General features: G+C 57.3%; 1 protein-coding gene across 1 annotated transcript in view; it reads left to right on the top strand.

The window, feature by feature from the left end:
* Nucleotides 1-23,462, top strand: part of LOC102431532 (kinesin-like protein KIF6) — a 121,120-nt gene that overhangs the window by 63,907 nt on the left and 33,751 nt on the right. Inside the window, exons 4-8 of the mRNA XM_023745453.1 lie at nucleotides 751-835; nucleotides 2,352-2,487; nucleotides 5,416-5,513; nucleotides 11,668-11,757; nucleotides 13,080-13,186. Of these exons, the coding sequence (XP_023601221.1) occupies nucleotides 751-835; nucleotides 2,352-2,487; nucleotides 5,416-5,513; nucleotides 11,668-11,757; nucleotides 13,080-13,186 (516 nt within the window). The remainder of the gene's footprint in view (nucleotides 1-750; nucleotides 836-2,351; nucleotides 2,488-5,415; nucleotides 5,514-11,667; nucleotides 11,758-13,079; nucleotides 13,187-23,462) is intronic.

The raw sequence follows: 23,462 nt of genomic DNA, 5'->3' as shown, positions 1-23,462 counted from the left end.
GGACATGCTATGCTCTTGCAAAGATCCAAAGTAGAGGTGAAAGAAGTTAGTGTGGTAGCTCTAGGCTCAAGTAAGAGGAAACCAAGCTGACCAGTCAGCATGGCTCAGTGGTTGAGCATCGACCTAGGAATCAGGAGGTCGCGGTTCGATTCCCGATCAGGGCACATGCCCAGGTTGCAGGCTTGATCCCCAGTGGAGGACACAGCTCTCCCCGCCGCCTGGCCACGCCCCTGTCATGGGCAGGGCATCTGAGAGTGGGTCTCAGCTCTGGGTGCACTGGCTGGGTTAATCAGACTTGGGAACCACTGCTTTCGAGGGAAGTCAAAACCAGGAGGCTAGAGAACTGGGCCCCTCGGCGGGCACAGGAAAGACGTGGACTGGTTTAGTGGTGTCTTCCTGGTTTGCACAGGGCTCTGTATCCGAGGATGAGCGACGCTATTTTGCATCCTCCCTGGGGATTCTAGAGGAAATGCATTAACGTAACAGCAAAAGGACTAGTGGGACATAAGGAAGAATTCTCCTCCCTTGACGGATGTTGGGCGGTGGAAGGACGGCTGGCTGAGCAGACTCACGGGAGCCTCCGGGGGCCTCCATCGGAGCAGAGGTCGCCAGCCAGGGGAGGGGCCGGCCAGGTCCCATCCCAAGGCCCCAGAGGAGCTCCCAGAGTCCCCTTGCATCTTGGGGTGCGCCCTTACCCTTTGACTTCCTTCCTCGTTGAGGTAAACATGAGCATCGCTCTCCCTTCTCCAGGTGTCACAGAGAACATGCCCGCGCCCGCGGTGCCAGACCTGCACGAAGAGAAGCTGCGATCACAGCTGGAGGAGGAAAAGAGAAGGTGCCCTTTCTTTCTCCTTGTCCCCCCTGCCCCAGCTCAGAGGGCTCCACAGAGCCCCCCACCCCCACCCCCCCAGCTCAGAGGGCTCCACGGAGGCCGGGGGCTGCCCTGGGCCAGCAGAGAGACCGTGCCCGCCCAGGCCTGGAGCTTCTCTAGGAAGTGGGTCCAGCTGTTGGGTCCTGAAACAGCTGGAGAGGTGCTGCCTCTGAGCAGGCAGATGTGGTACATGAACACCGGGCTGGTGAGGTGGAATGAGGAGCAGGAAGAGTATGAGGAAGGGAGAATTGGAGGCTGTTGGCACCTCCTTCCCTCAATCCCAGGCTGAGGCTGCGGCTGAGGCTGCAGGAGCAGCCAGTCCTGTCTACTGCTGCCATCTAGGGGAACCAAGAGATATGACCACGGGGTCTTCCTTCCACCTGCAGCTTGGCCCACTTCCCTCCTCTGTCTCCTGATCTGTAAGGCGTCCTGAGAACATCAGACCCTCCTGCAGCCATTGAGGGTCCCCAGGTGGTTTCAGTCACAGAGTGAGCACCCCCAAGCATACAGAGCCATGTGGCCATTACCGACACAGCATAAGTGTCACTGTGACACAGGCCACCCCCGGGCTGGTTAGGCATGCACCCCGAGCACACCCCGCCACCCTACCCTCCTGAGACTTGAGAACAAGATCCCACGCAGCCGATGGGCAGGTCACTCCTGCCACATCCTCCTTCCGAAAGCTCGCACTGCACTGCACTGCCCTCCGGGCCCCGGGTTCACTCCCCTGCTGTCCTCTTTCTCCCACGCTCTGTGTATTTTCTAGTTCCTTTCAATCCTCCCTCTGTGTCTGTGCTGCCCCCGTCCTGTCCCCTTGGTCCACACTCCCAACCACGGGGCCCTCTCAGAAGTCAGGGTGTCTCTGCAGAGGAATCCTCATCTACTTCCTGGTGGACAACCTCTGACTCTGTGGCCTGCCCAGCACCCCCAGGCGCACGAACAAAGGTAGTGCCACTTTGGGGCCTGGGCATGATGGTGAGCCAGCGCAACGGGAGGCCGTGAAGACTGGTCCTAGAAGAGAGAGCCGGTCCCCATCCTGGCTGCTCTCCCTATGAGCTCTGTGTCACAGAGCAAGTTACTTAACCGCTCCAGCCGAGGTTCCAGCTCTGCCAAGTGGAGAGGAACTGTGTGCATCCATAGGGCTGTGCAGAGGGTTCAATGAGTGCGTATATGTCCAGGGCCTGCAGCAATGCCTGCCCCTCGCAGGTGCTCAGTAATGGCAGTTACCACTCTTGGAGACGGGACCTTCATCTCACACACAGGCCCACGAGCCCACGGGACAGAAACGCCAAGCTCTGCTTCCCTGTGGTGGGTGGGGAACCTGGCAGCACACTCTGGCCTCGGTGGGCAGCATGAGGGTCCCAGTCCTATTAGCAGCACAGCACTCTGAGGCCACGGAGGCACAGGTCCTCAGCCAACAGCCCATCCACAGCCCCACCTCCTTCCAGACTCTCACGGCTCCTGCCTGATGCCCCTGCAGGTATAAAACCATGTTCACGCGCCTAAAGGCCCTGAAGGTGGAGATCGAGCACCTGCAGCTGCTCATGGACAGAGCCAAGGTGAAGCTGCAGAAGGAGTTTGAGGCCTGGTGGGCAGCGGAGGCCAGCAGCCTGCAGGTATGGGTGGCCGCAGGGCCCTGTGGGGGCTGGGGAAGGGCAGGGCAGTGGGGGAGGGACAGACACAGCTCCCTGGGACTGCCAGGGGAGGAGGAGTGGGGGTTCAGCACACAGGCCCGCATGCTCTCAGCCCCTGCGTGAAGCAAGCGCTTATTTTGGTAACAAAAAACTCAAGTGATCTGGGCTCATTGTTCCTTGCTTAGTGCCTGTCGCATGTTGGATCACACTATCCTATCACATGTCTATGCATATATATTCATGTTTGTATAAAACTGGAATCATATTGGTCTCCAGGTGTCACAAAGGCATGTTTACTTAATTACAGAGCATCACTGCTCTTCCACGTTGTGATTTCTTCGCCAGTGTCCTACAGGCCAGCACCATTCCATCACACAGATCTGTTTTAGTCTCCTTAACTAATCCACTACTTAATGTTTAGGTTACTTCTAGTATTTCACGGGGAACACATTTGTAGATAAACCTTTGCATATTTGCTGAACAAATCCTTAAAAGTTCCCTATCATATAGTGAAGCTAAAATAATCTGGGGGGACATTAGCTTAGCCCCTGTTCGGGTTGTCCTCGGGCTCCCTGGCTGTGGTGCAGGGAGTGATGACCTGCATGCGGTTGTGTCACCTGCACAGCTGGCAGACCCGCAGGGACCATCTGACACAAAACTGATCCCAAGAAGCTATTTGCCCTGACAGCCAGGCAGCAGCTCCTCACATGTTACCAAGTGGCCATAGGGCCGATAATAGGGAAGAATCTATCTATATAAAACCCTAACATGCAAATAGACCAAACAGCGGAACAACCGAACAACCGGTTGCTATGACATGCACTGACCACCAGGGGGCACACGCAGAACATGGCAGGCATCAGCCGAGGCAGGATGGTGGAGCAGGTGAGCGGGGGCACCAGACCAAGGCAGGGTGCCAGTCGCTGTCATCGGGGTGAGCCTCTGGTGATTACTGAAAATTCTTTGCTCCCCCATGCCACTGTCCCTCCCAGTGCTCGCACCCGCTGCCGGCACCGGCCCCGCTCATACCCGCTGCTGGTGCCAGTGCCAGCCCTGATTGCCCCTGAGGGCTTCTCCACCTCCCCCTGCTCCTGAGGGGCGATCGGGGCAGCGGCCGCCACTCTCACCTGCTGCTGGTGGTGGCCCCAATCGCTTTGTGCCGTCAGAGGGTGAGAGCAGGGCTGGTGCCATCAGCGTGTGGGAGCGACGGCAGTGGGAGTGGGTCTGCCAGCAGACAGGGGACCAGGGGCCATGATGGGAGGGGCCGGGTGGGGGAGGCGTGGAGGATGGGCTGAGACCTGCCCCTGTGCCCACCACAGCCTCACAGCCCACAGTTCCTTTCAAGGTGCACAAATTCATGCACTGGGCCCCTAGTATTTAGATAAAATTAAACACACATGATGACACACAAAAAAACAACAACACAATAACAATAAGACTGAAATACAGTTCTCAAAGTATTTTTAAAACAAGGTTATGATATAATAATATGTACAGCACTTTACAAATGCATTCATGAATAAGGTCTAGGGCAGGCCCAATACTTACTATAATTTCAAAGAAATGATGACCACAATATTTCAAGATTTCTGTAACTGTAATGCGATACAAAGATCTCTCTATGATTTGTACTGGTGATGAAGTCGCTGGTACTCCTAATACATTGGTGGTTTGTTGTCTATGCTTATCATTGGGAAAAATGCTAAATTTCAGGTAGAAGTTGGGAAAAATAAAGATATAATTGGTTCCCATCCACGTCCCCGGTGCCCCTGGATCTGCCTGTCCCCCAGGAAAGACCCCATCCTGGTTCATCATCAAGAGTGAGGCGTCAGCCACTGCAGCACCCTAGGGGGCTCCATGGCTGAACAGGGGTGAGGGGCATCCCCTGTGACTCAGGAGGTGTCCGGGCCGGCTGACAGGGTCCGTCAGTCTATGACTTACAGAGGCAGTGGAAGCCAGGGAGCCAAGGTGTGGGCTCCGTGGGGCCTCTGTCCACAGATGTCACTCAAACCAAAGGGTCCAGGTGACCGCAGCAGGGATGATGGGCACCCTGTTGCCCGGGAACTGGCTCTGAGCAGTTTCACAGCCTGCGATGTACCCGGGTGGGCGAGGCAGACGCCTTAAACCTCAGCAGGACGTGGGAGGCGATGAGAAGCTCCCGTGACAGTGTCCTGGGGGACAGGGAGCAAGTGGGAAGTGCCCCATGCTCTCGTGCTCAGGGAGCGTCACGGGCACTCTGCCCAGGCCCAGATGAGCTGCAGCTGGAGCCCTACCACAGGCCGAGTGCAGACGCATGCGGGTCCGGGGCATGCGGTGGAGCTGTTCCCCCCACGAGGTGCTTGGTGGCGTCCTCCCGCCTTGGGCCGCATCTCCCTGTGACTAGGGGTGCAAAACCATAAAGGACTTCGGAGAACTGTCAGCTCACATTTTATTTTATTTTTTAATATATTTTCATTGATTTCAGAGAGGAAGGGAGAGGGAGAGAGAGATAGAAACATCAATGATGAGAGAGAATCACTGATTAGCTGCCTCCTGCAGGCCCCGCACTGGGGATCAAGCCCGTAGCCCGGGCATGTGCCCTGACCGGGAATCGAACCTCGACCTCCTGGTTCACAGGTTGACGCTCAACCACTGAGCCACGCCGGCCAGGCAGATCCCAGTTTAAACATTGTTTGCTAACTGCAGGAAGGACTACGTGCTCAGTGTGGAGAGCGTAGCCCAGATCACACACTGCCTGTGCCCACTGTCCACAGGTGATATGTAGGTGCCGGTCACTACAGTCATCACTGTGTCTAGGTTTGTTTTTCCCGCGTATGTCAGAGACACCAACTTCCATAGCTAGTGCTAAACCAGGGCCCTTCCCCATCATCAGACTCAGGCTAACACCGTGCGACGCTGCTTGGCCCACAGGTGGACCCTCCGGCAGGGAACTCACCCAGCCACACGCAGCCGCTCCCACCCAGGCCCGGATCCCAGCACGAGAGGCCCCCACTTCTCTCTAACCAAAGGTAAGAGGAGAGCTCGCTGACAGGGTTGGGGCGCCTCGAAACGGCTCCCCACTGTCCTCCTGGCCACTTGGCTGCTCTGAGGTCTCTGTGGGAGGAGCAGTCACTCTGTTAAATCACGTGTGGACGCCGGGCAGTGGCTTCCCGGCTTGTTTGGGCGCCCCCCACCCCCACCCCCAGTCCTTCCCCAGCTCTGACACTGCAGACCCACTGCCATGGCAACAAGAGAGCCTTTGACCGCACAGGCCCTGGTCCAGCGCCTGAGCAGGGAGAGGGGTCGGCAGTGGGAGGGCAGGGTGGTGGGGAGAGTGGGTGTTGGCGGCAGGGCAGAGGGTAGTCAGCCTGCCAGTCGCTCTGGTAAAAGGCTGTGAGGACAGATGCGGGCGGCGCTGTGAGCACGTCTCCCGTGAGGACGGCCCAGAGCCAATTTCCCAAATGTCGGCCTGACCCAGCAGGGACGCGCCTCCGCACACACCGCCTTGGAGGGCAGGTTTCTTGTCACACCACTCACGGCATCATCTCTCCAACCACACAGCTCAGGCGGTACAGCCAGTGCCGTGTGCCCCGGCCACCTGCAGCCCCAGACGGACAGCACCTCCCCCCCACCCCCTACTCCACCCCCCACCCCCACCCCTACTCCACCCCCACCCCCACCCCCCACAGCAGAGGCCAGGCAGGGTGGGGCCTTGCTCTACCACCTGGGAGCAGCCCTGTGACAGGGTGAAGGGCAGCGGGGCTCTCTGGTTGGGGAGCGTTGGGGGAGAGGCTGTCAGACAGCCCCGTGATGGGATGGGACGGGGTGGCACTCCATCTCTGGCCCTCTTCTCAATAACCCAAACCCCAGCCAAGTCGTGAGGAAAGCAGCAAGGCCCGTGGAGGGGTGTTCTCCAGGACCCCCCCTCCCCAACCCCCCTGCCAGTCCTCCCCAGGGCTGCCAAGGAACCGGCCACAGACACGAGGAGCCTGAGCAGATGTGGCGACTAGAACCGTGATGTGCTGTCTGGGATGGGGCCCTGGCCCAGAAAGCACATTCCAACAAAAAACAGAAAAGCCGGCCTGGCCAGTGTGGCTGAGTGGTTGAGCATTGACTCATGAACCAAGAGGTCACCAGTTTGATTCCCATTCAGGGCACATGCCCAGGTTTTGGGCTCCATCCCTAGTGGGGGGGGGCGTGCGGGAGGCAGCCGATCAATGATCCTCTCTCATCACTGATGTTTCTATCTTTCTCCCTCTCCCTTCCTTCTGTCCATCTCTTCTTTCCATCTGACCCCCAAGAAGTCCCCCCAGTTGAGGCTTTCCCAAAGGATATGCTGAATCGTCCTCAAAGCTCTTCCCAGCAGCAGGCTCTTGGGCAAGCCAGCTCCCTCTTTGGGATTCCCTCTCTCTGTCAGATGCACCAGGGTCCCTCCGGCACTGTTTGCTCTATGAACAGATGAGTGTCCCAGTGCCACCGAGGAGCCCCTGGAGCGAGAGAGCAAGCCCGCCGGCTGTCTGCACCCGAGCTCCAGCGAGGCCGCTGCTGATGGACTCAGCGGGCAGGCCCGCTCTGCTCCTAGGTTCTCTGAAAGAAACCGGATTCCATCACCTCCAGGGGATGTGCAGAGCCTGCCGGCTGCACACACTAAATTCACAGCTCTGAATGGCAACCGGGAGGTCTAATTGATATAAATATTGCTTATTAATCCTTATTAAGAAAGATAGTAAGTTCTGGCGGCTGGTATGTTCTCTCCAGAACAAATATCAACATGAGAAATGAATTCAGCGTCAGGCTGGTTGGTCAGGAGAGGGGACAAAAGTAATTTGTAACATGAGGGATCAGACAGCGGCCTATGGCATCGGTGCCCCCGGGGCCGCTTAGGGACCAGCGGAGTCATCCCCCCAGCAGCCCCAGCCTCCGCATGGTGCCATGCTCCTGCCTGAGCTGGTTGTGGCAACGGGCTGGGCGTCGGGACTGCAGGGCCTTCTCTGCCATGGTGTGGTCACCACGCCCTTCTGCCCGGCCCCGTCCAGCTCGGCCCCGTCCAGCTCCGCCCCTTCCATCCACTCCCCACCCTCCACAGTTTGGCTCCTGTGAACACTCCCTGGAATCGTAGAACAGGCTCCGCTGGGAAACCATTGAGTCAATGACACATTTGTGTGCCAATGACTTGGTCTTGTGAGGTTTGCTACAGCTTCCAAGCTGACCTGGACCCTTCTCTCCTTCTCTCCTCACCCTCCCCGCCCCCGCACCAAGAACTCCAGTTCCAGCCCAAAGAATTGGCCTCTGTTCCCTAAAGAAGAGCATGCAGAGCCTGCCACCTTGTGGCTGCCTCTGGCCCTGCAGCTGCCTTCCAGCCGGCCCACACACTCAGTGGAGAGGCTCTGGGGTGCGGGGAAATACTAGTGAGCGGCCCGGGCTCTGATTTCCTTTCCTGCCTGTTTGGCCCACCGCCCTGAACCTGAGGAGGCAGGCCCAGGGGAGAAGCCCGGCTGCTGGGAGAGACGGGAGAGGCTGAAGGCTGCGGCGGAGGACGGTGGACGGAGGACGGGGCTGCACTCATGGGCGGGACCGCAGGTTGTCAGGCCTGTGGAGTTCCTTGGACTCGGTGCAGACGTGGCAAAGCTGGTGCACCTGTCTCGAACCCTGGCCTGCCTCGGCCTGAGCGTTCCCTGTAAAAGGAGGGTTCTGACCAGGAGACTCTTCAGGCCTCTTCCAGCTCTGACGTGTGTGTAGGCAGGACCCTCCCAAGGCCAGAGAGAGAGGACCCCATCCTGACCCTGGCATGGGGACGGCTTTGGCCGCTGGCCCTTTACCTCCCAGGGGGTGCTCCTGCGATCTGCTATTTGCAACCAAGAATCCAAGGCCAGGCCAGTATACCAGGCAGCCTAGTAAAATGGGCAAAATTGCGTGTGCGTGAGCTGTTGGATCTGACGCCTCACTCAGGAAGCACAGTGTTGGTCAGCTGGGGCCTCCTAAGGGCAGTTGGTGTGGCCAGGGAAACGCCACGTGTCTCCAGTGTGCTCCCCCAGAACACCAGAGGGGGGCCCAGTTAATAAAGCATCGTGGCCGAGAGCATGGATTCCGGAGGCTTCGAGAGTCATGATTGGGTCCAGATTCGGCCACTGACCAGCTGGGTAACTTTTAGAATTTTTTAAACTTCTCTAAGCCTCAGTTTTCTCGTGTATATAATGGGGATAATGAGGCTATTGCAGAGCACACTGCCAGGACCTGGTGTGCAGACCGTGTCTATGAATGACATTTGTGATCTTTATTATTTTTGTTCAACTTGCATATCCAGTACATGCAATGCTCCAATATGAAAATTAATGTATAAGCCATCGTCATGGACTGAATGTTTGTGTCCCCCAGAAATTCATATGTTGAAACTCTAACCTCAATGTGATGGTATTTGGAGATGGGGGGTGATCTTTGGGAGGTGATTAGATCATGAGGGTGGAGCCCTCATGAATGAGATTAGTGCCCTTATAAGAGGAGGCCAGAGAGCCCGCTCACTCCCTTCCCAGGGAGAGACACAACAGAAGTCAGCAGTCTGAAACCCAGAGAGGGCTCTCACCAGAACCCGGCCCTGCTGGCACCCAGACCTCAGGCTTCCAGCCTCCAGAACCGTGAGAGACGAATTCCCACAGCCACCCGGTCTGCGGCACGTTGTGATAGCAGCCTGCCCTGACTCAGACAGGAATGGGTACCAGAAGTGGTGCTGTTACAGCAAAAACCAAAAGATGCTGAAACAGCTGTGAAACCAGGTGATGGGGCAAGGCTGGAAAGCTTTGAGATGCAGAGGAAGCCGAGATTGTCGTAAAGGGACTTTTAAAGGCAATTCTGGGGAGGGCTCATAATGGACGGAGAAGAGCTGTGGAGAAAGCTCCCGCCTTTTAGAGAAGAGACATAATCGTGTCCAGAATGTTGGTAGAAATTAGGTGGTAAAGGCCACTCTGAGGTCTCGGGCAGAAATGAGGAGCGTGCTATTTGAAGGACAGGCAGTCCCTGTAATACGGTGGCAAGGAACTCGGCTGAGCTGTGTTCATGTTCCAGTATTTGTGGAAGGTCCAGTTTACAGGTGATGAACCTGGTGTTAGCCAAGGAGATTTCTAAGCAAAGTGTGGACGGAATGGCTTGGCCCCTCCTGACTGCTTAAAGTGAAATGTAAGAGAGTCGTGACTTGAAGGCGACCTTATTAAGCAAAAATGACTAGAATGTACAGATTTGGAGACTCCTCCGCCTGTCCAAGCTGCAAAAACTAAGCAAGTGTCTCCAGAAGAGAACCCCAGGGTGCGGCCGAGCGACCACAAGGAGATGAGTGTGGGCGTGAACCGGGGACGGGATCGGCCGCCCCACCAGGAGCACTGACAGGGTGAGCTGAGGAGGAGGAGCGGGGACGGGACGAGGCAGGCTGCCGGACTTCCTGGATTTTACGGGATGGAACCACAGCGCTACTCTGCCGGGAACACCACCGTTCTTCCAGCAAGAGAAGAATGACCCCAGAGGCTATTCGGAGCCTCAGGGCTGCCCCCCTGTTTCAAAAGGAGGTGCCCACGGGCTTGCTTTCCACAGGCCAACGCTGGGGGACACGCAGCAGAACCGTGAGGGCATGACCCCTGCCCAGCAGGGCCTGGCTGATCACCCCACTGGGACCAAAGGGCAGATCACCAAGCCGAAGAGGATGATGGTTGAGCCTTAAGATCTCCTGGTGTTGGCCTTGCGAGGATTTAGACTCCCTTGGGACCCATTACTTTCCTTATTTCCTGTCCTCCTTTTTGCGAGGGGAAGGTCTATGCCCGTGGTCGGCAAACTGCGGCTCGAGAGCCACATGCGGCTCTTTGGCCCCTTGAGTGTGGCTCTTCCTAAACCTTAGGAGTACCCTAATTAAGTCAATAACAATGTACCTACCTATATAATTTACGTTTTAAAAATGGCTCTCAAAAGAAATTTCAATCTTGTACTGTTGATATTTGGCTCTGTTGACTAATGAGTTTGCCGACCACTGGCCTATGCTGAGCCTGTCCCCGCACAGCTGGAGGGCAATTTTGCCTCAGGATGAAATGAATCAAGAATACCTTGCGTCTCACCCAGAGCTGATTAAATGCTATTCAGATGAGACTTTGGACTTTAGGCTTAGTGTTGATGCTGGAACAAGCTAGGAAGGGGGGGTGTGGCGGGGGGGGGGGGCGGGGAGGATGGAATGAGGACATGAATTTGGGGGCATCAGGGGTGGGATGTTACAGACGAATGTGCCTCCCAAACTGGTATGTTGAAACCTAACCCCAATGTGATGGTACTTGGAGGTGGGATCTTTGGAGGTGATTAGGCCCTGAGGGTACAGGCCTCGTGAGTGAGATCAGTGCCCTGATAAGAGGCCAGAAAGCTCGCTCACTCTCTTTGCCCCACGTGAGGACACAGTGAAGAAGGCTTTCACAGAAACCCGATGCGCTGGCACCCTGAACTCCGACTCCCAGCCTCCAGAACTGAGAAGTAACTCCCTGTTGCTTAAGTCTCTCCCCACTCCCACCCCCTAGACCAGTGATGGCGAACCTATGACACGCGTGTCAGAGGTGACACGCGAACTCATTTTTTGGGTTGATTTTTCTTTGTTAAATGGCATTTAAGTATATAAAATAAATATCAAAAATGTAAGTCTTTGTTTTACTATGGTTGCAAATATCAAAAAATTTCTATATGTGACACGGCACCAGAGTTAAGTTAGGGTTTTTCAAAATGCTGACACGCCGAGCTCAAAAGGTTCGCCATCACTGCCCTAGACTGTGGTTTGCCGTTCTGGAAGCCTGACCTGACTAGGATGTTCACGACAGGGTTCTTGGCTCCTGGCCTAGTCCGCTCGGGCTGCCCTCACCAAACACCCCACAGAAATGCATTTATTTCTCAGTCTGGAGGCTGAATCAGAGTCTGGGAGAGCCCGGTTCCTTGCTGTGTCTTCACATGATAGCAAGAGCTCTGGTCTCCCCACCCTCATCATTTCATCCAAACCTCCCAAAGGCCCCATTGCAAACAGCAGCATACTGAGGGTGAGGGCTTCAATGTATGAATGGTGAGGGGACACAAAGATTCGGTCCATACAGCTCCTAACCACAGACCCTGAGTTTGTTTCTCCCTGGCAAACCTCCTCCCATACTTTCTCATCTGTGGGTTTGGTCTTTACAGGGCTGTGTATACCAGGAAAATCCTGCCCTCGCCTCGCCCCATCCTGCCCAGCCCAGAGGAGACGGGCACTCGTGCCTCCCTGGACGACAGGTCTGTGGTCTTCCCCTCTCATGCCTGTCACTGCCCCCCCGTAGGCAAATTGGGTGGAAATCATCAGTCTGCCTCCCCCACAGCCTGAGGGGCCCCTGTCCAGTGGCTGCACACAGAGCCCAGGGCTGGCCGCCGCTCTGGCTCCCGAATCCCCCAGGGTCGCTGGGGCCCTGTATGCATGCTTCCTGTCTCCTGTGAACAGATGTATGTGGGGCCATTAAAGGAAAGAAGAGCCAGCCCAGGGACCGTCCCAACATGGGCCGAGAGCCCCCGTAAAGCCCCCAGGCAGGGAGGACAGAGTGGACAAGCCTGTGAGCCACTCATTCCAGGCCTCTCCCTGGCACCTGAACACAGTGGACCAGGCCTCTCCCAGCGCCCGCTCTGTGCCCTCTGAGTAGAAGGCCCGCACGCCCTTCTTCGTCTGGCAGGTGCCACTTTCCTCCCAAGGTGTCCCAGGGTGAACTCCACAGTCTCCTCCCTGTCCCCAGAGAGGACGGACAGCCCCCCCCCCCTCCAGCTCCCTGCCCCCTGCTGTGACTCTGCCTTAGCACTCCTGGCTGAGCTGCAGCTGGAATGCTGACAAAAGACGACTTGTGATAATGAACACCTTATTACATACAGGAGGGAGTGGGGACTGTCACCTGCTGTGGAGGGGCAGGTGTGAGGGTGGCAGCTTGGCAAAGCCAGGAGAGCACATTGCTCTGAATTTTCTTAAGGGAGATTTTATATGGAGATGTTGGAGGGAGAAAGAGGAGGGAGAAGGCCACATATGTCCCTCCCTTCCCTCCTAAGAGGATTTCCAGTACTTCTTACAAATCTCATTGGCCAGGACCTGGTCACCTGGCCGCATCGCTGCAAAGGAACCTGGGAGATGTAGTTTTTAGCTGTGCAGCTTACTTGGCTAAATATTATGGCTCTGTTTTTAAGGAGAGAGGGGAGAATAGTTATCTCTGCCTCAGGGACAACTGGCTAAGCTGTGGTGGGGATGGGACACACTGGGGAGACAGCCTAAGGCACATGACACCTATTGGGTGCTGGAGGAGCTAGGTCCCAGGTCAATAGGCTTTGTTCGGGTAAGCTGGGGAACGAGGTAGAGGGGGGGTGACGAAGGGTGGAGAAGGTGGTGAGGACATGACACAATTGCATGCAAAGGTTTGCTGTGGCTGCTGCACAGATAAGGGGGAGGGAGGGAGGAGGAGGCGATTGGTCCTCATGGCCTCCTGGGTAACATGGAGTCATTGAAAATGGAAAAGCACTTGGGAGAGGTAAGCGCTGAGTCCAAACATAAGGGGCAGTAAAGTGTGACCTGTGGTTGTCCCCAGCATCCCCGAGAAGCGGGCCTCTTCCGTCCCCCTCACCGGAGACAGCCAGACGGATTCCGACATCCTGGCATTCATCAAGGCCAGACAGAACGTTCTGCAGAAGAAATGTAAGTGCCCCTTCCTCCAGGGCCACGGGGGCCCCCCACCCCGCTCTGCTCCCCAGGGGGAGGCTGGAGCAAGCACCGAGGCCCGAGGGAAGCAGGAAGCGCCCTGCACGGTCCTGAGGCCATGGGACTGGCCTGGCGCTCACGTCCGCGTGCCGGGCCTCTGCATCCTCCTGGAGAAAGCCCCACGCGGCAGCATCAGAAGCCCCCAGACAGGCCGGAGGGTGGGTAGCCCGGCTGCTCCTGCCCGGCTTGGCAAAGCCTCTCTCCTCTTCCAGGTGGTCAGCTCCCTTTGTCCCCTGTCCCCAAAGCCAGCGCTCCCTGGCTGGGTCCTCGCCACACAGGAGGGCTGAGTGAAGGCCTGGCCTGTGGAGTCCCTGGCTGGAAACACCAGTTCTCCTGCAGGTGTGGCCTCGCCAATGAGGTGTCCGTGTAAGCAGACTTGGAGGCCCAGGCCTGGGGCCATGGAATTTATGGAGAAACATGTGTGGCCGGTCAGACAACAGGGAGGGAAAGAGCAGGCCCTTCCCGCCTTCCTCGCAGAGCTGCTGTGGACAGGCCTCCTCCCGCCTCCCTCTCCTGAGACCACACCAGGCAGGCTTAGGGTCGCTTCCACGTCAGCGGGCTCCGTGGTGGATGAGAGGCAGACCTGGGGCGCATCATGACTGACACCGGCCCTGAGGGCCAGCACCCCGAGGAAAGGGTGGCCTTTGCCGTGCTGTGCTCACCGGGATGCCAGCCCACGTATGTCCCGTCTTCACTGGTAGGGTCAGCACCATGGGCACCTGGCCAGGGCCTGTCTGAGACCTGAGAGTCCGCGCTGCCAGCAACCTGCTGGGGCACCGTGACCTCACCGCTAGCTTCCTCTCAGCCTCCGTCTCCTTGTCTAAAGAGAAGAAGGAAAAATTGAATTTGGATTCGGTGATCTCCGAGGCCCCATCTACTCCCCATATACTCTAACGACATGTATCGGACACTGAATAGTTTGCACAGCCGGTCGGTGAATGAACACGGTAGTTATTGGGCATCTCCTGTGTGCCAGGCACTGTACCAGGGCTGGGCCCTGGCAGTGAACGAGACAGAGGGCCCTCGCCCTAACTGACTTAGCTCAGTGGGTAGAGCATCAGACTGTGGACTGAAAGGTCCCAGGTTTGATTCTGGTCAAGGGCACATGCCCGGGTTTCGGGCTCCATCCCCAGTATGGGGCATGCAGGAGGCAGCCGATTGACGGTTCTCTCTCATCATTGATATTTCTAGGTCTCTTTCCCTCTCCCTTCCTCTCTGAAATCAATACAAATATATATATTTTTAAAAAGACAGAGTGCCCTCGACATTCCAGGAAGAGGGAGGAGACGGATGAGCACGCCAACTAGCACCTAGACCCTGTGAGGTGCAGATGAGTGCAGCGAACCAGCCAAATACGCAATGTTGCAGAGAGTAACGGGGAGGCTGAGCTTTGCTGGGAGGGTGGTGGGGAGGCTCCCTGCGGGAAGAGCTTTACCCTCACAGCTGAACAGTGAGAAGGGAGCAGCATGGTGCTCTGGAGTGAGCCTGCCCAGTGGAGAAGCAGAAATGAAGAGCACTGAAAGGAAGGAGGTTGGCTTGGCCACGGGTGGCTGGAGGGTGAGCGAGGCAGCAAGGTCAGGTCCAGGGTCCCTGTGGGGCCTGGCTTCTATCGCAGGTGCAGGGGGAGCTCTCTGAGGATGTGCCCCGAGGCGGGCGGATGTGCCTGCTGCTTTGGAAAGTCACTCTGGCTGTCGTGCGTAGCTTGGGTTAGAGGGCCAGGAGGAGCCATTGTCAGGCGCCTGGGAAGGTCCAGGCCAGGGTGAGGGCAACCTGGACTCACAGAGGCCTGGATGTAGGTGGGAGAGAGGGAGGGGAGCCTGGGGGTCCCAGGCTTCTGATCTGAGCAGCCAATGGGATGGGATGGTGGTGCCATTTTCCCAGGGAGAGAGGCAGGGGCGTCTGGAGGACTCGGAGCTCCGGTTGGCCCATTCGGAGTTCAGGGGGGGGGGGTGCCCAGAGGAGATGAGAAGGCGGCTGCACTTGAAGCTGGAGCCCAAGGGAGGTCTGGGAGGTGTGGAAAGCGGGGCACTGCACAGCGTAAAATCCCTCGTTGCTGACAACAGATCCTTAGGCGTGGCGACATTTAGAGGTGCAGCCAGAGACACTGAGAAGGCTCACGGGGAGGCAAGCTGGTGGCTGAGTGAGCGACGCCTCAGGCAGGTCGCAGGAGAGCGGGCTCCAAGGGGGACGGCCGTGGAGCCCAGTGCTGCTGCGAGTCAGCAGGCGCAGCACGCGGACCACTGGCCAGGGTGTGTCCAGGTGGCCCTGGCCTCGGTGGCCCTGGCCCAGCGCCCTTCTGGGCTGGGCTGGGAGAGCGAAAGCCCGGTGATTGCAGTGGTGGAGGAGGGAGGGGAGGGGAGAAAGCAGAGACGGTGATTGAAGTGGTGACGAATGAACAAAGGAAATTGACGACATGGACCAGAGGACCAGACTGCAGGGGAAATTCTCTGAGGAGGTGCGGGATGCGGAGTCTGGGCAATTAATGGAGAAAGAGACGGGGTTTGGGGGCAGGGAGGTCTCTCCCCGGGGACAATTCGTAAAAATTCAACTGTCATTTCTTCCGTCAAGAAGTCCTGGAGTGAGAAACAATGTTTTAAGTCACGTTTCCTCGGCTTTTGTACACATGACAGAGGCTCTGCCTCCAACCCTCTGGGAAGAGAAGAGCCTTGCCCACGGCCGGGGTCAGGGTGGCGTCTCCCTGCGGCTCGATGCCCAGGCGGCGCGGCAGCTGGGCTGCAGGCGAAACTCTGGCTAAAATGTGTGCGGCGCGTTACCGGTTCCGCACTCTATGTATGTTATTCCATCCGAGGCTTTCAGCACTCCCGTGAGGCATACGAAGCCCTTTGACAGGTGAGGAAACTGAGGCACGCAGACGTCGAATCGCTTGCCCAGCGAGCAGTGGTTTTCTGCGCCCTCCCCTGGGCCCTGCTGGCCTCTGGGCCTCCACCCGCCCTGCAGCCGGGAGCTTTGTTCTCTGAGCAAACAGCAGCCTGGAAGTCATTCATCAAAACACATAAGTTCGAGGGTTCAGTTTTCATTCTTCAGGGAAGAAAAACAACCATGGGCCCGGAGGAGGCTGAGACAGGATGACAAAGGCCCCTCTCCTGCCGGGTCGGCCGACCGGCCAGCAGGTGCCGCCTCTGTGGACAGATGGCCCAGGTCCCACCGCACAGCACTTGCTACGCAGCCCACTTATCAGCCTCCCTGCCAGGCAAACACGCAGGCCAGGCGCAGGCCCCTTCCCCGGCCAAAGCAAACACGTCCCTCTCCCCGGCTCCCTCTGCCCTCGATCTAGGGGCCCGTCTGTCTGGGCTTTTCAGAGCGCTCATTATGGGGGATTTGTGACTGTCGCCGGGAGCGAGGGCCCAGAGAGGGTGATTTAACGTAAGTCTCCCTTGGGCTCTCAGACCTCAGCAAGGGCCGGCGAATCGATTTGATTTAGGATCCACGGGAGGCTGTGGGACGTTTCAATCCCCGCCCGGGGCACCGGCGGACAGATACACATTCCCCGGAGGAGGCGTTAGTCACCGCAGTGTCAGATCTGCTGCTTCTAACTACCAAGGATGGCTTTACAGTCCACGGAGATGAGGTTAAATCCTTTCTAGAGTGTGTTTTCCACCTTCCTTAACCCCTGAGTTTGGAAGTGTTTCCCTCTGGACAGGAGCCGTGGTGTGACCCCCGCTGGTGCCTGGAAGGGCTCGGTCTGAGTGCCTCCGTGTTCCCACCGCCCGCCCCACCGTCTCCACCCAGGGGAACCTCCAGCTCCCTCTCCCCTTTGCTCTGGAACCTTCCCCGGGGAAAAGCAAGAACATGGAACTTTAGGAAAGAGACCGAAACACAAGAGCCATCTCCGCCCCATGTAACCTCAGCAGCCTCCCTCTCACCGGTCAGGGTCCGATTCCACCTTTGCCCCGTGGGCAGCGTCTCCTGAATAATGTCCATGGTCGCAGAGACCTGAGCAGGGGTGGCCTGTGTGCTGAGACCTGGTCCGCAGGGCGAGGTGCGGCGTTTTCAGAGGTTTATCTGTAGCAGCGCCCTCCATTCCGGGACCCCACAGCCACAAAGTCTAATATAGAGGGACAGCTCCATCTAACTGGGCTCACACAGTAAACCATGCCCTGCACATGGTGCCTTTCCCTGGGGCTGTGGTCTGTCTTTGTGCAGAACCGTCTTGGAGTCCGTGCCCCCTGAGCCAGCCTGCGGCGTTTCTTCTCCACGGCCCCACCCTCGTCATCACAGCCCTATCTGTGGGGCAGTGACAGTCCTGGGGGGGAGCTGGCTCAGCCGCCGCTCCTGGCCCCCTGCTTGTCAGTGTGCAGAGGAAGCATCAGACCGCTGACCCGGCCAGCAGCCGCCCGTGGGTGGGCCCCGTACCTGCCCCCGCCAGTCCTTGGAACAGAGAGGAAAGCAGTGGGTCTCAGCACTGTTGGCCCATGGGAGTCACCTGGCCCACCCCGGAGACTCTGATTTAAGCTGCCCCAGGAGTGGCCTGGGCATCGGTTCCCAACGCGCAGCAGAGCTGGGAACCAGGTGCAGAGCGACTGGAACACGTCACCTGGGTGGACTCGGGTGTGCCTGCCGGTCCTCCTTCCTTCAGTGAGGACAGCTGGGGCTGCTTTAAACATAGAGACCAGCTGGGTGAACAGTGAGGCAGCCCGGTGCTGCACACAGAATTAGACCCGAGGGACCGAGGGCTCTCGCCCTGAATTGTTTTCCACCACGTCCTCCCAGCTTCTCCCACGTCCAGTGTGTCACGGAGAAGCACGGATTCTTCCTCAGCAGCATCAAACAGGCCACACCCCCTCCCCACCCACTGCAGGTCCCCAGGCCGCGCCTCCGCTGCCGCTGCCTCACCCCCCAATCTCTCCGCCTGCTGCAGGTTTTGCTAAACACTGTGTTCATTACTCCGCCCAAGAATCTTCAGAAGTTCCCTTTTGCTCCTGTGGTGATAGCGAACCCTCAGGCAGATTAACTAACGGCATGTGGCTGGTACCAGTTCCCCTCGCACTTGAATGTGCCACTGAGTCTAGGGGCTTCGTTGAAACATGGATTCTGGTCCAGTGAGTCTGGGTGGGGCCCAAGGTTCTGCGCTTCTTGGCGAGCTCCCAGGGATGCTCAGGCTGCTGGTCCCTGGACCTCGAGAAGCCAGGAGCCACGCCAGTCCCGTGCTTTCCCAGGTATTAGGAAAGGAGGAGAGTGAGGCCCAGAGAACTAACACGATTTTCCCAAAGTCACGGGCACACAGATAGGGGACCATCCTGGCTAGAACCCAGGGGCTGACAGGCGGGGCCGTGTGGTCAGAGGGGCCGGCCGGAGCCTACCCAATACCTGGAGCAAAGAGCAAGGAGAGACTCTTGAATGAAGTAGGAGAGCCCGTGAGAGCCCAGGGGTCGGAGCGTGAGTGTTGGTTCTGGCCCAGGGCAAAGAGGGCTTCTTCCTTCCGAGCCTGGGGAGTAGCTGAAGCCCCGGGAGCCGGGCACTGAGAGGGGCACTGCCCGAGGCCCCCTCGCCGTTCAATCCCGGAGAAGTCGGTGCCCCTGCACAGCCTAACCAAGAGCATCCTGTCTCCTTTCAGGTTTCCAGTGAGCGTCCAGTAAGAACGAACGACAGATGACGGCCGCCCCTCACTCACCCTGGCTTCAGCAGTGACCTGCTGGGAGCAGCTAGTGACTTTGATTTCAATGGAGGAGACTGTTTCTTTAGGGCTGGTGTCCGGGAGGCTGCCGGGAGCTGGGGCCACTTTGCTGTGGGCGCTGGAGCTGCTGTCAGGCCGGGCGGGGCCAGGGAGCTGGGGCCGGACAAGGGCTGCTGCTCACTCACAGACATGAAGTAGCACCAGGTAGTGCAAGGGCTCACATGGGTGGAACAGGGGGAATAATAGTCATTTCCAGCTATTTCCCAGCCTACACCCCCCCCCGCCCCCCCGCCACAGGAACGCCAAGGGCAGGCCAGGCGGGAGGCTGGAGCTAAGGCAGGGCAGTGGAATGCAGGGCATCGTGAGGGCCAGTTCCAGTCTCTCGGCCATCACCCTGATGCCCGGCTGACCCGTAGGCAGCATCGGCATGAGCTGTGTCTCCAGGGAGCCACCCACCCTGCGGTCTAAGGACATGGCAGCACCCAGAGAGCTATGGATGGCTCAGGAGCTCCGCAGTGTGGGCGCCTGGGGTGCTGCAGGATTGGGGCTGAAACTCCCACTCCCACCGGGAAACAACTGCCGGGTCGTGTCTCAGTGAGGCTCCCGGCACTCCAGGCCCCGGCTCCTGGTGCAGAGCCTGCGGGGGGTGGGCCAACCCTTAGGCAGCGGCGGGTGGGGGCTGCGGGCAGGGAGCACGAACGGAGAGGGAGAGGAATGGCGCCTGGAAATGAAGCTCGCAGAATAAAAGTGCTTGTCCGCTGCTCCTGTTCTCTCCTTTCCAGGGGCTTATTTCCCTCTTCTCAGGGCCGGCTGGAAGGGTCATGCAGGAGAAGAGGGGTCCCCGAATTTCAAAGCTGGGCAGGCCCCATAGGCCCCTCTAATCCACACCCTCATTTACATAATCAGGGAACTGAAGCAAAGGGGAGGCCCTGGCCTGTTGATATGTGGCTAGTTAGTGACAAAAGTCCCCTCCTTGGGGGGCTTTCCCTGATCACCCCAACTAGAGGTACCCCTAGTTACCCTCTAACCCATGACTGTTTTATTTTCTTCATCACTGTCTGATGTATCATCTTTATTTGCTTATATCCTGTGGCCTGCAGCCCCCCCACCCACAGGGCTTAAAGCTCCCTGACAACAGGGACCTGTCTGTCTTTCGCTCACGGATCCCCAGCACGAGTCAGTACTCAGTGACTCCTCTTCAGTGGGTGAGTGGGGGTCAGAGCCCAGAGCCCCTGCTTCTCAGCTGGTGCCGCCCCATGGCTTGGTGCTGGCTCTGTGGCTGAGGCCCGTGGGCCGGGTGCAGTCTCTCTGGCTCACAGTTCAATGGCATTTAGTACCAACTGAAAACTAGACAACACATATATAAAACAATGGCTTTCAGATGTTGGGAAAAAGGCAGGAGAGGACATTGATACCCAAGAGAAGAGAGTCAAATGAGGAGGCCCTGTGACTATAATGGCCCCAACTCACTACCTGCAGAGTCCAGACTGCAGTTCCGGAGGGCAGCCAGGTGGTGCCTCGTGGTTGAGGAAATGGAGCTGGCAGACCAGGGAGGCCAAGGGGGCTTAAATTTGCAAGAGAGTACCAGAGGTGAGTGAGTTGAAGCGAGGGAGAGAGAGAGAGAGAGAGAGAGAGAGAGAGAGAGAGAGAGAGAGAGGAGGAGGAGAGGTGGGGAGGGGAGAAGGAGGGAAGAGGGAGGGGGAGAAGGAGGGGGAGAGGGATGACAGAGATAGAGAGCCCTGGCTGGTTTGGCAAAGTGCCTGCGGACTGAAGGGTCCCAGGTTCTATTCCAGTCAAGGACACATGCCTGGGTTGCAGGCTCCATCCCCAGTGGGGGTGTGCAGGAGGCAGCCGATCAATGATTCTCTCTCATCATTGATGTTTCTATCTCTCTCTCTCCCTCTCCCTTCCTCTCTGAGACCAACAAAAATATATTTAAGGGGGGGGGGATAGATATAGAGATAAACAACAGAGAGAGCGCTCTCTCTGGAGCTCTGAGGAGGGTACTCTTGAGTCTTCAGCCACTGCTAACCAATGCATACATGTGAGAAAGTCACCCAAGACTGCGAAGGAGCCCCCAGAAAGGAGGAGGCAGATAACACAGAGCAGGGAATAGTTCATGCTCCCAACAGCCCAAGTGGAGAAACCTCCTCACAAAAGGGCTATTGAATACAGATGTGGGGCCACATCAGCCCCAGGTGCAGGCTCTGTCCTAACGATTAAAGCAAGACTCAGAAGAGTCCCGCGTTTCCACTAAGCTTCCAACAATTTCCCTGAGTCTCAGAGCAAAACTCAAAAATATTTAAAAGAATGCAAAATAGCCGAAACTGGTTTGGCTCAGTGGATAGAGCATCGGCCTGCAGACTGAAAGGTCCCAGGTTCGATTCCGGTCAAGGGCATGTACCTTGGTTGCGGGCATATCCCCAGTAGGAGATGTGCAGGAGGCAGCTGATCGATGTTTCTCTCTCATCGATGTTTCTAACTCTCTATCTCTCTCCCTTCCTCTCTGTAAAAAATCAATAAAATATATTTTTAAAAAAAAAGAATGCAAAATACTCAGCACCCAACAATGTAGACTTCACAGTGTCTGGCATCCAATAAAAAAATTACCAGCATGCAAAGACGCAGGAAAACATGGTTCATAATGAGGAGAAAACAGACCCGTGAAAGACATAGATAACAGGTAAGTACATGGGACTTTTTTAATGCAATGGATGTGTGTTTGAAACATAGGCAGAAGCATGTCGGTTGTAATTCCTCAACTGTGAACAGGAGTCACTCATCTGGCCACTCTTCCAACAGGATGTGCGACCCCATGCTAAGTTCTGACGAGTCGGAGGTACCAAGACGAAGTGCCAGCCCTCCTGTAGCTTAGCCTCTAATTAGGGAGATAGTCAAGCAACAAACAAGAGAATCTGCCCTAAGGAGTGGGGGTGGGATCGGATGGGCCTGGGCTCACTGTCACAGGTCGGGGTGTGAGAGCCAGGGCGGGTGAGGAAGGCCAAAGAGAAAGGCTTAGGAATAGGATAGAGGTTAGGGGTTCCGTGATGTTAGGAGGCTGGGGATGAGCGGTGGGAGAGGAACCCGGAGTGTGGCAAGGAGGGATCCGTGGGGACTGGAGTCATCTAAGGAGACAGGGAAGAGAGTACTTATTCTATGACGTGTTCCGGGGCCACCAGGGCTTTCAGACAGAGGAGGTGTGGGAAGACTGGCTGCGAATGTGGGAAGCGGACGATGTATGTGTAAAACGTGGGAGGGCGGGAATAGCTGTTTCCCGTGTGAAACGCAGCCTCTGGATGCGGCCCTGGGTGCTTCTCTCCCGGCAGGAGGGGAGGCAGCAACCCTCTGCAGGGCTAGCTCCTTTATTCGGGGTTTCTATGGCCAAGTGCCCGCCAGCAGGGCTGAGCCAACTTTATGCTCATTGAGAGGGAGCTCAGGGCCAAAAGCGGGCAGAAAGCTGGTCAGGTCCTCCACCCTCTCCGTTCACTGAACTCCTTGTCTCAGGAAGCAGCTCTGCCCCAGACCAGCTTCCTTCCCCTCTGGCCCCAGGTATGAGATACTATTACCGTCTTTTCTCTGAAATATCTTTTGGGTTTGCCTTTTCCAAAGCCAGGCAAGGGGGACCCTTTCCCCCTCCCCATGTGGGAGTCTGTGCTGTGAGAGTCTTCCCCCTCCCCACGTGGGAGTCTGTACTTGTTCTTCAATAAACCTCCACCTGTGCTATGCCATCTTCCGTCCGTGGATTCATTCTTCGACTCCGACGGACAAAGAATCCGGGGAACCATGCTGCCCAGGGGAACACCGCGTGTTCCAGTCCAAAGCCGTATCACAGCCAGGCAAGGAGGTCCCCTCCACCACGCCTCAGAGGGCCCCTCCCTCAGGCCAATGATGTCACCCATCAGGGCCACCCCTGCCCAGACCAGCCCCACGTGGGCCTCAGTTTTCTTTCCTCCCTTCAGGGTGCTCTTCAACTCAGGGGTGACCGGAGGCTCCAAGGTGCTCTGGGCCTCATGCCCTGGAGCTGCCCTGCTGGGGCAGAGATGGAGGTATCTCTGCTGAGCTCCTTAGTCCATCCAGGTTCCAGGAGGACAGCCCGGCCAGCCGGTCACTCCTGCTGACCAGTGCAGCTGTCCTTCGGCGGCATTGCTCGAGGCTGGGCCACCGGGGTGGCGCCGATGTGCTGCTCTGAGTGGCTCACAGACGTAGGACAGCATCTGCTCATGCATTGATTACCCGTGGTCGGCAAACCGCGGCTCGCGAGCCACATGCGGCTTTTTGGCCCCTTCAGTGTAGCTCTTCCCCAAAATACCAAGTGCAGGCGCGAAGGTAGACCTGGATTGAATCATCATGGCTCATGCGCAGAACTCGTTGCTTATATAAAATACCTCTACGCAGCAGCACACCACCCGTCTGGGAGCAGGCAAGGGCTGTTTTCTGATCCCGGTTCATCAGTGCATCCTCTCAGCCAAGAGACGTTCTGGTGGTACCCGAAGCAGGAAGAGGGCGGCCGGGGGGAAGTCCCGCTTCTGCTCCTCACTTCAAGCATCCCCGGACTATTGATGCTTTCGGTACAAATCT

Source organism: Myotis lucifugus, unplaced genomic scaffold (assembly GCF_000147115.1).
Source record: "Myotis lucifugus unplaced genomic scaffold, Myoluc2.0 scaffold_545, whole genome shotgun sequence".
Lineage (NCBI taxonomy): Eukaryota > Metazoa > Chordata > Mammalia > Chiroptera > Vespertilionidae > Myotis > Myotis lucifugus.
This window is presented reverse-complemented; position numbering and strand designations above follow the sequence as displayed.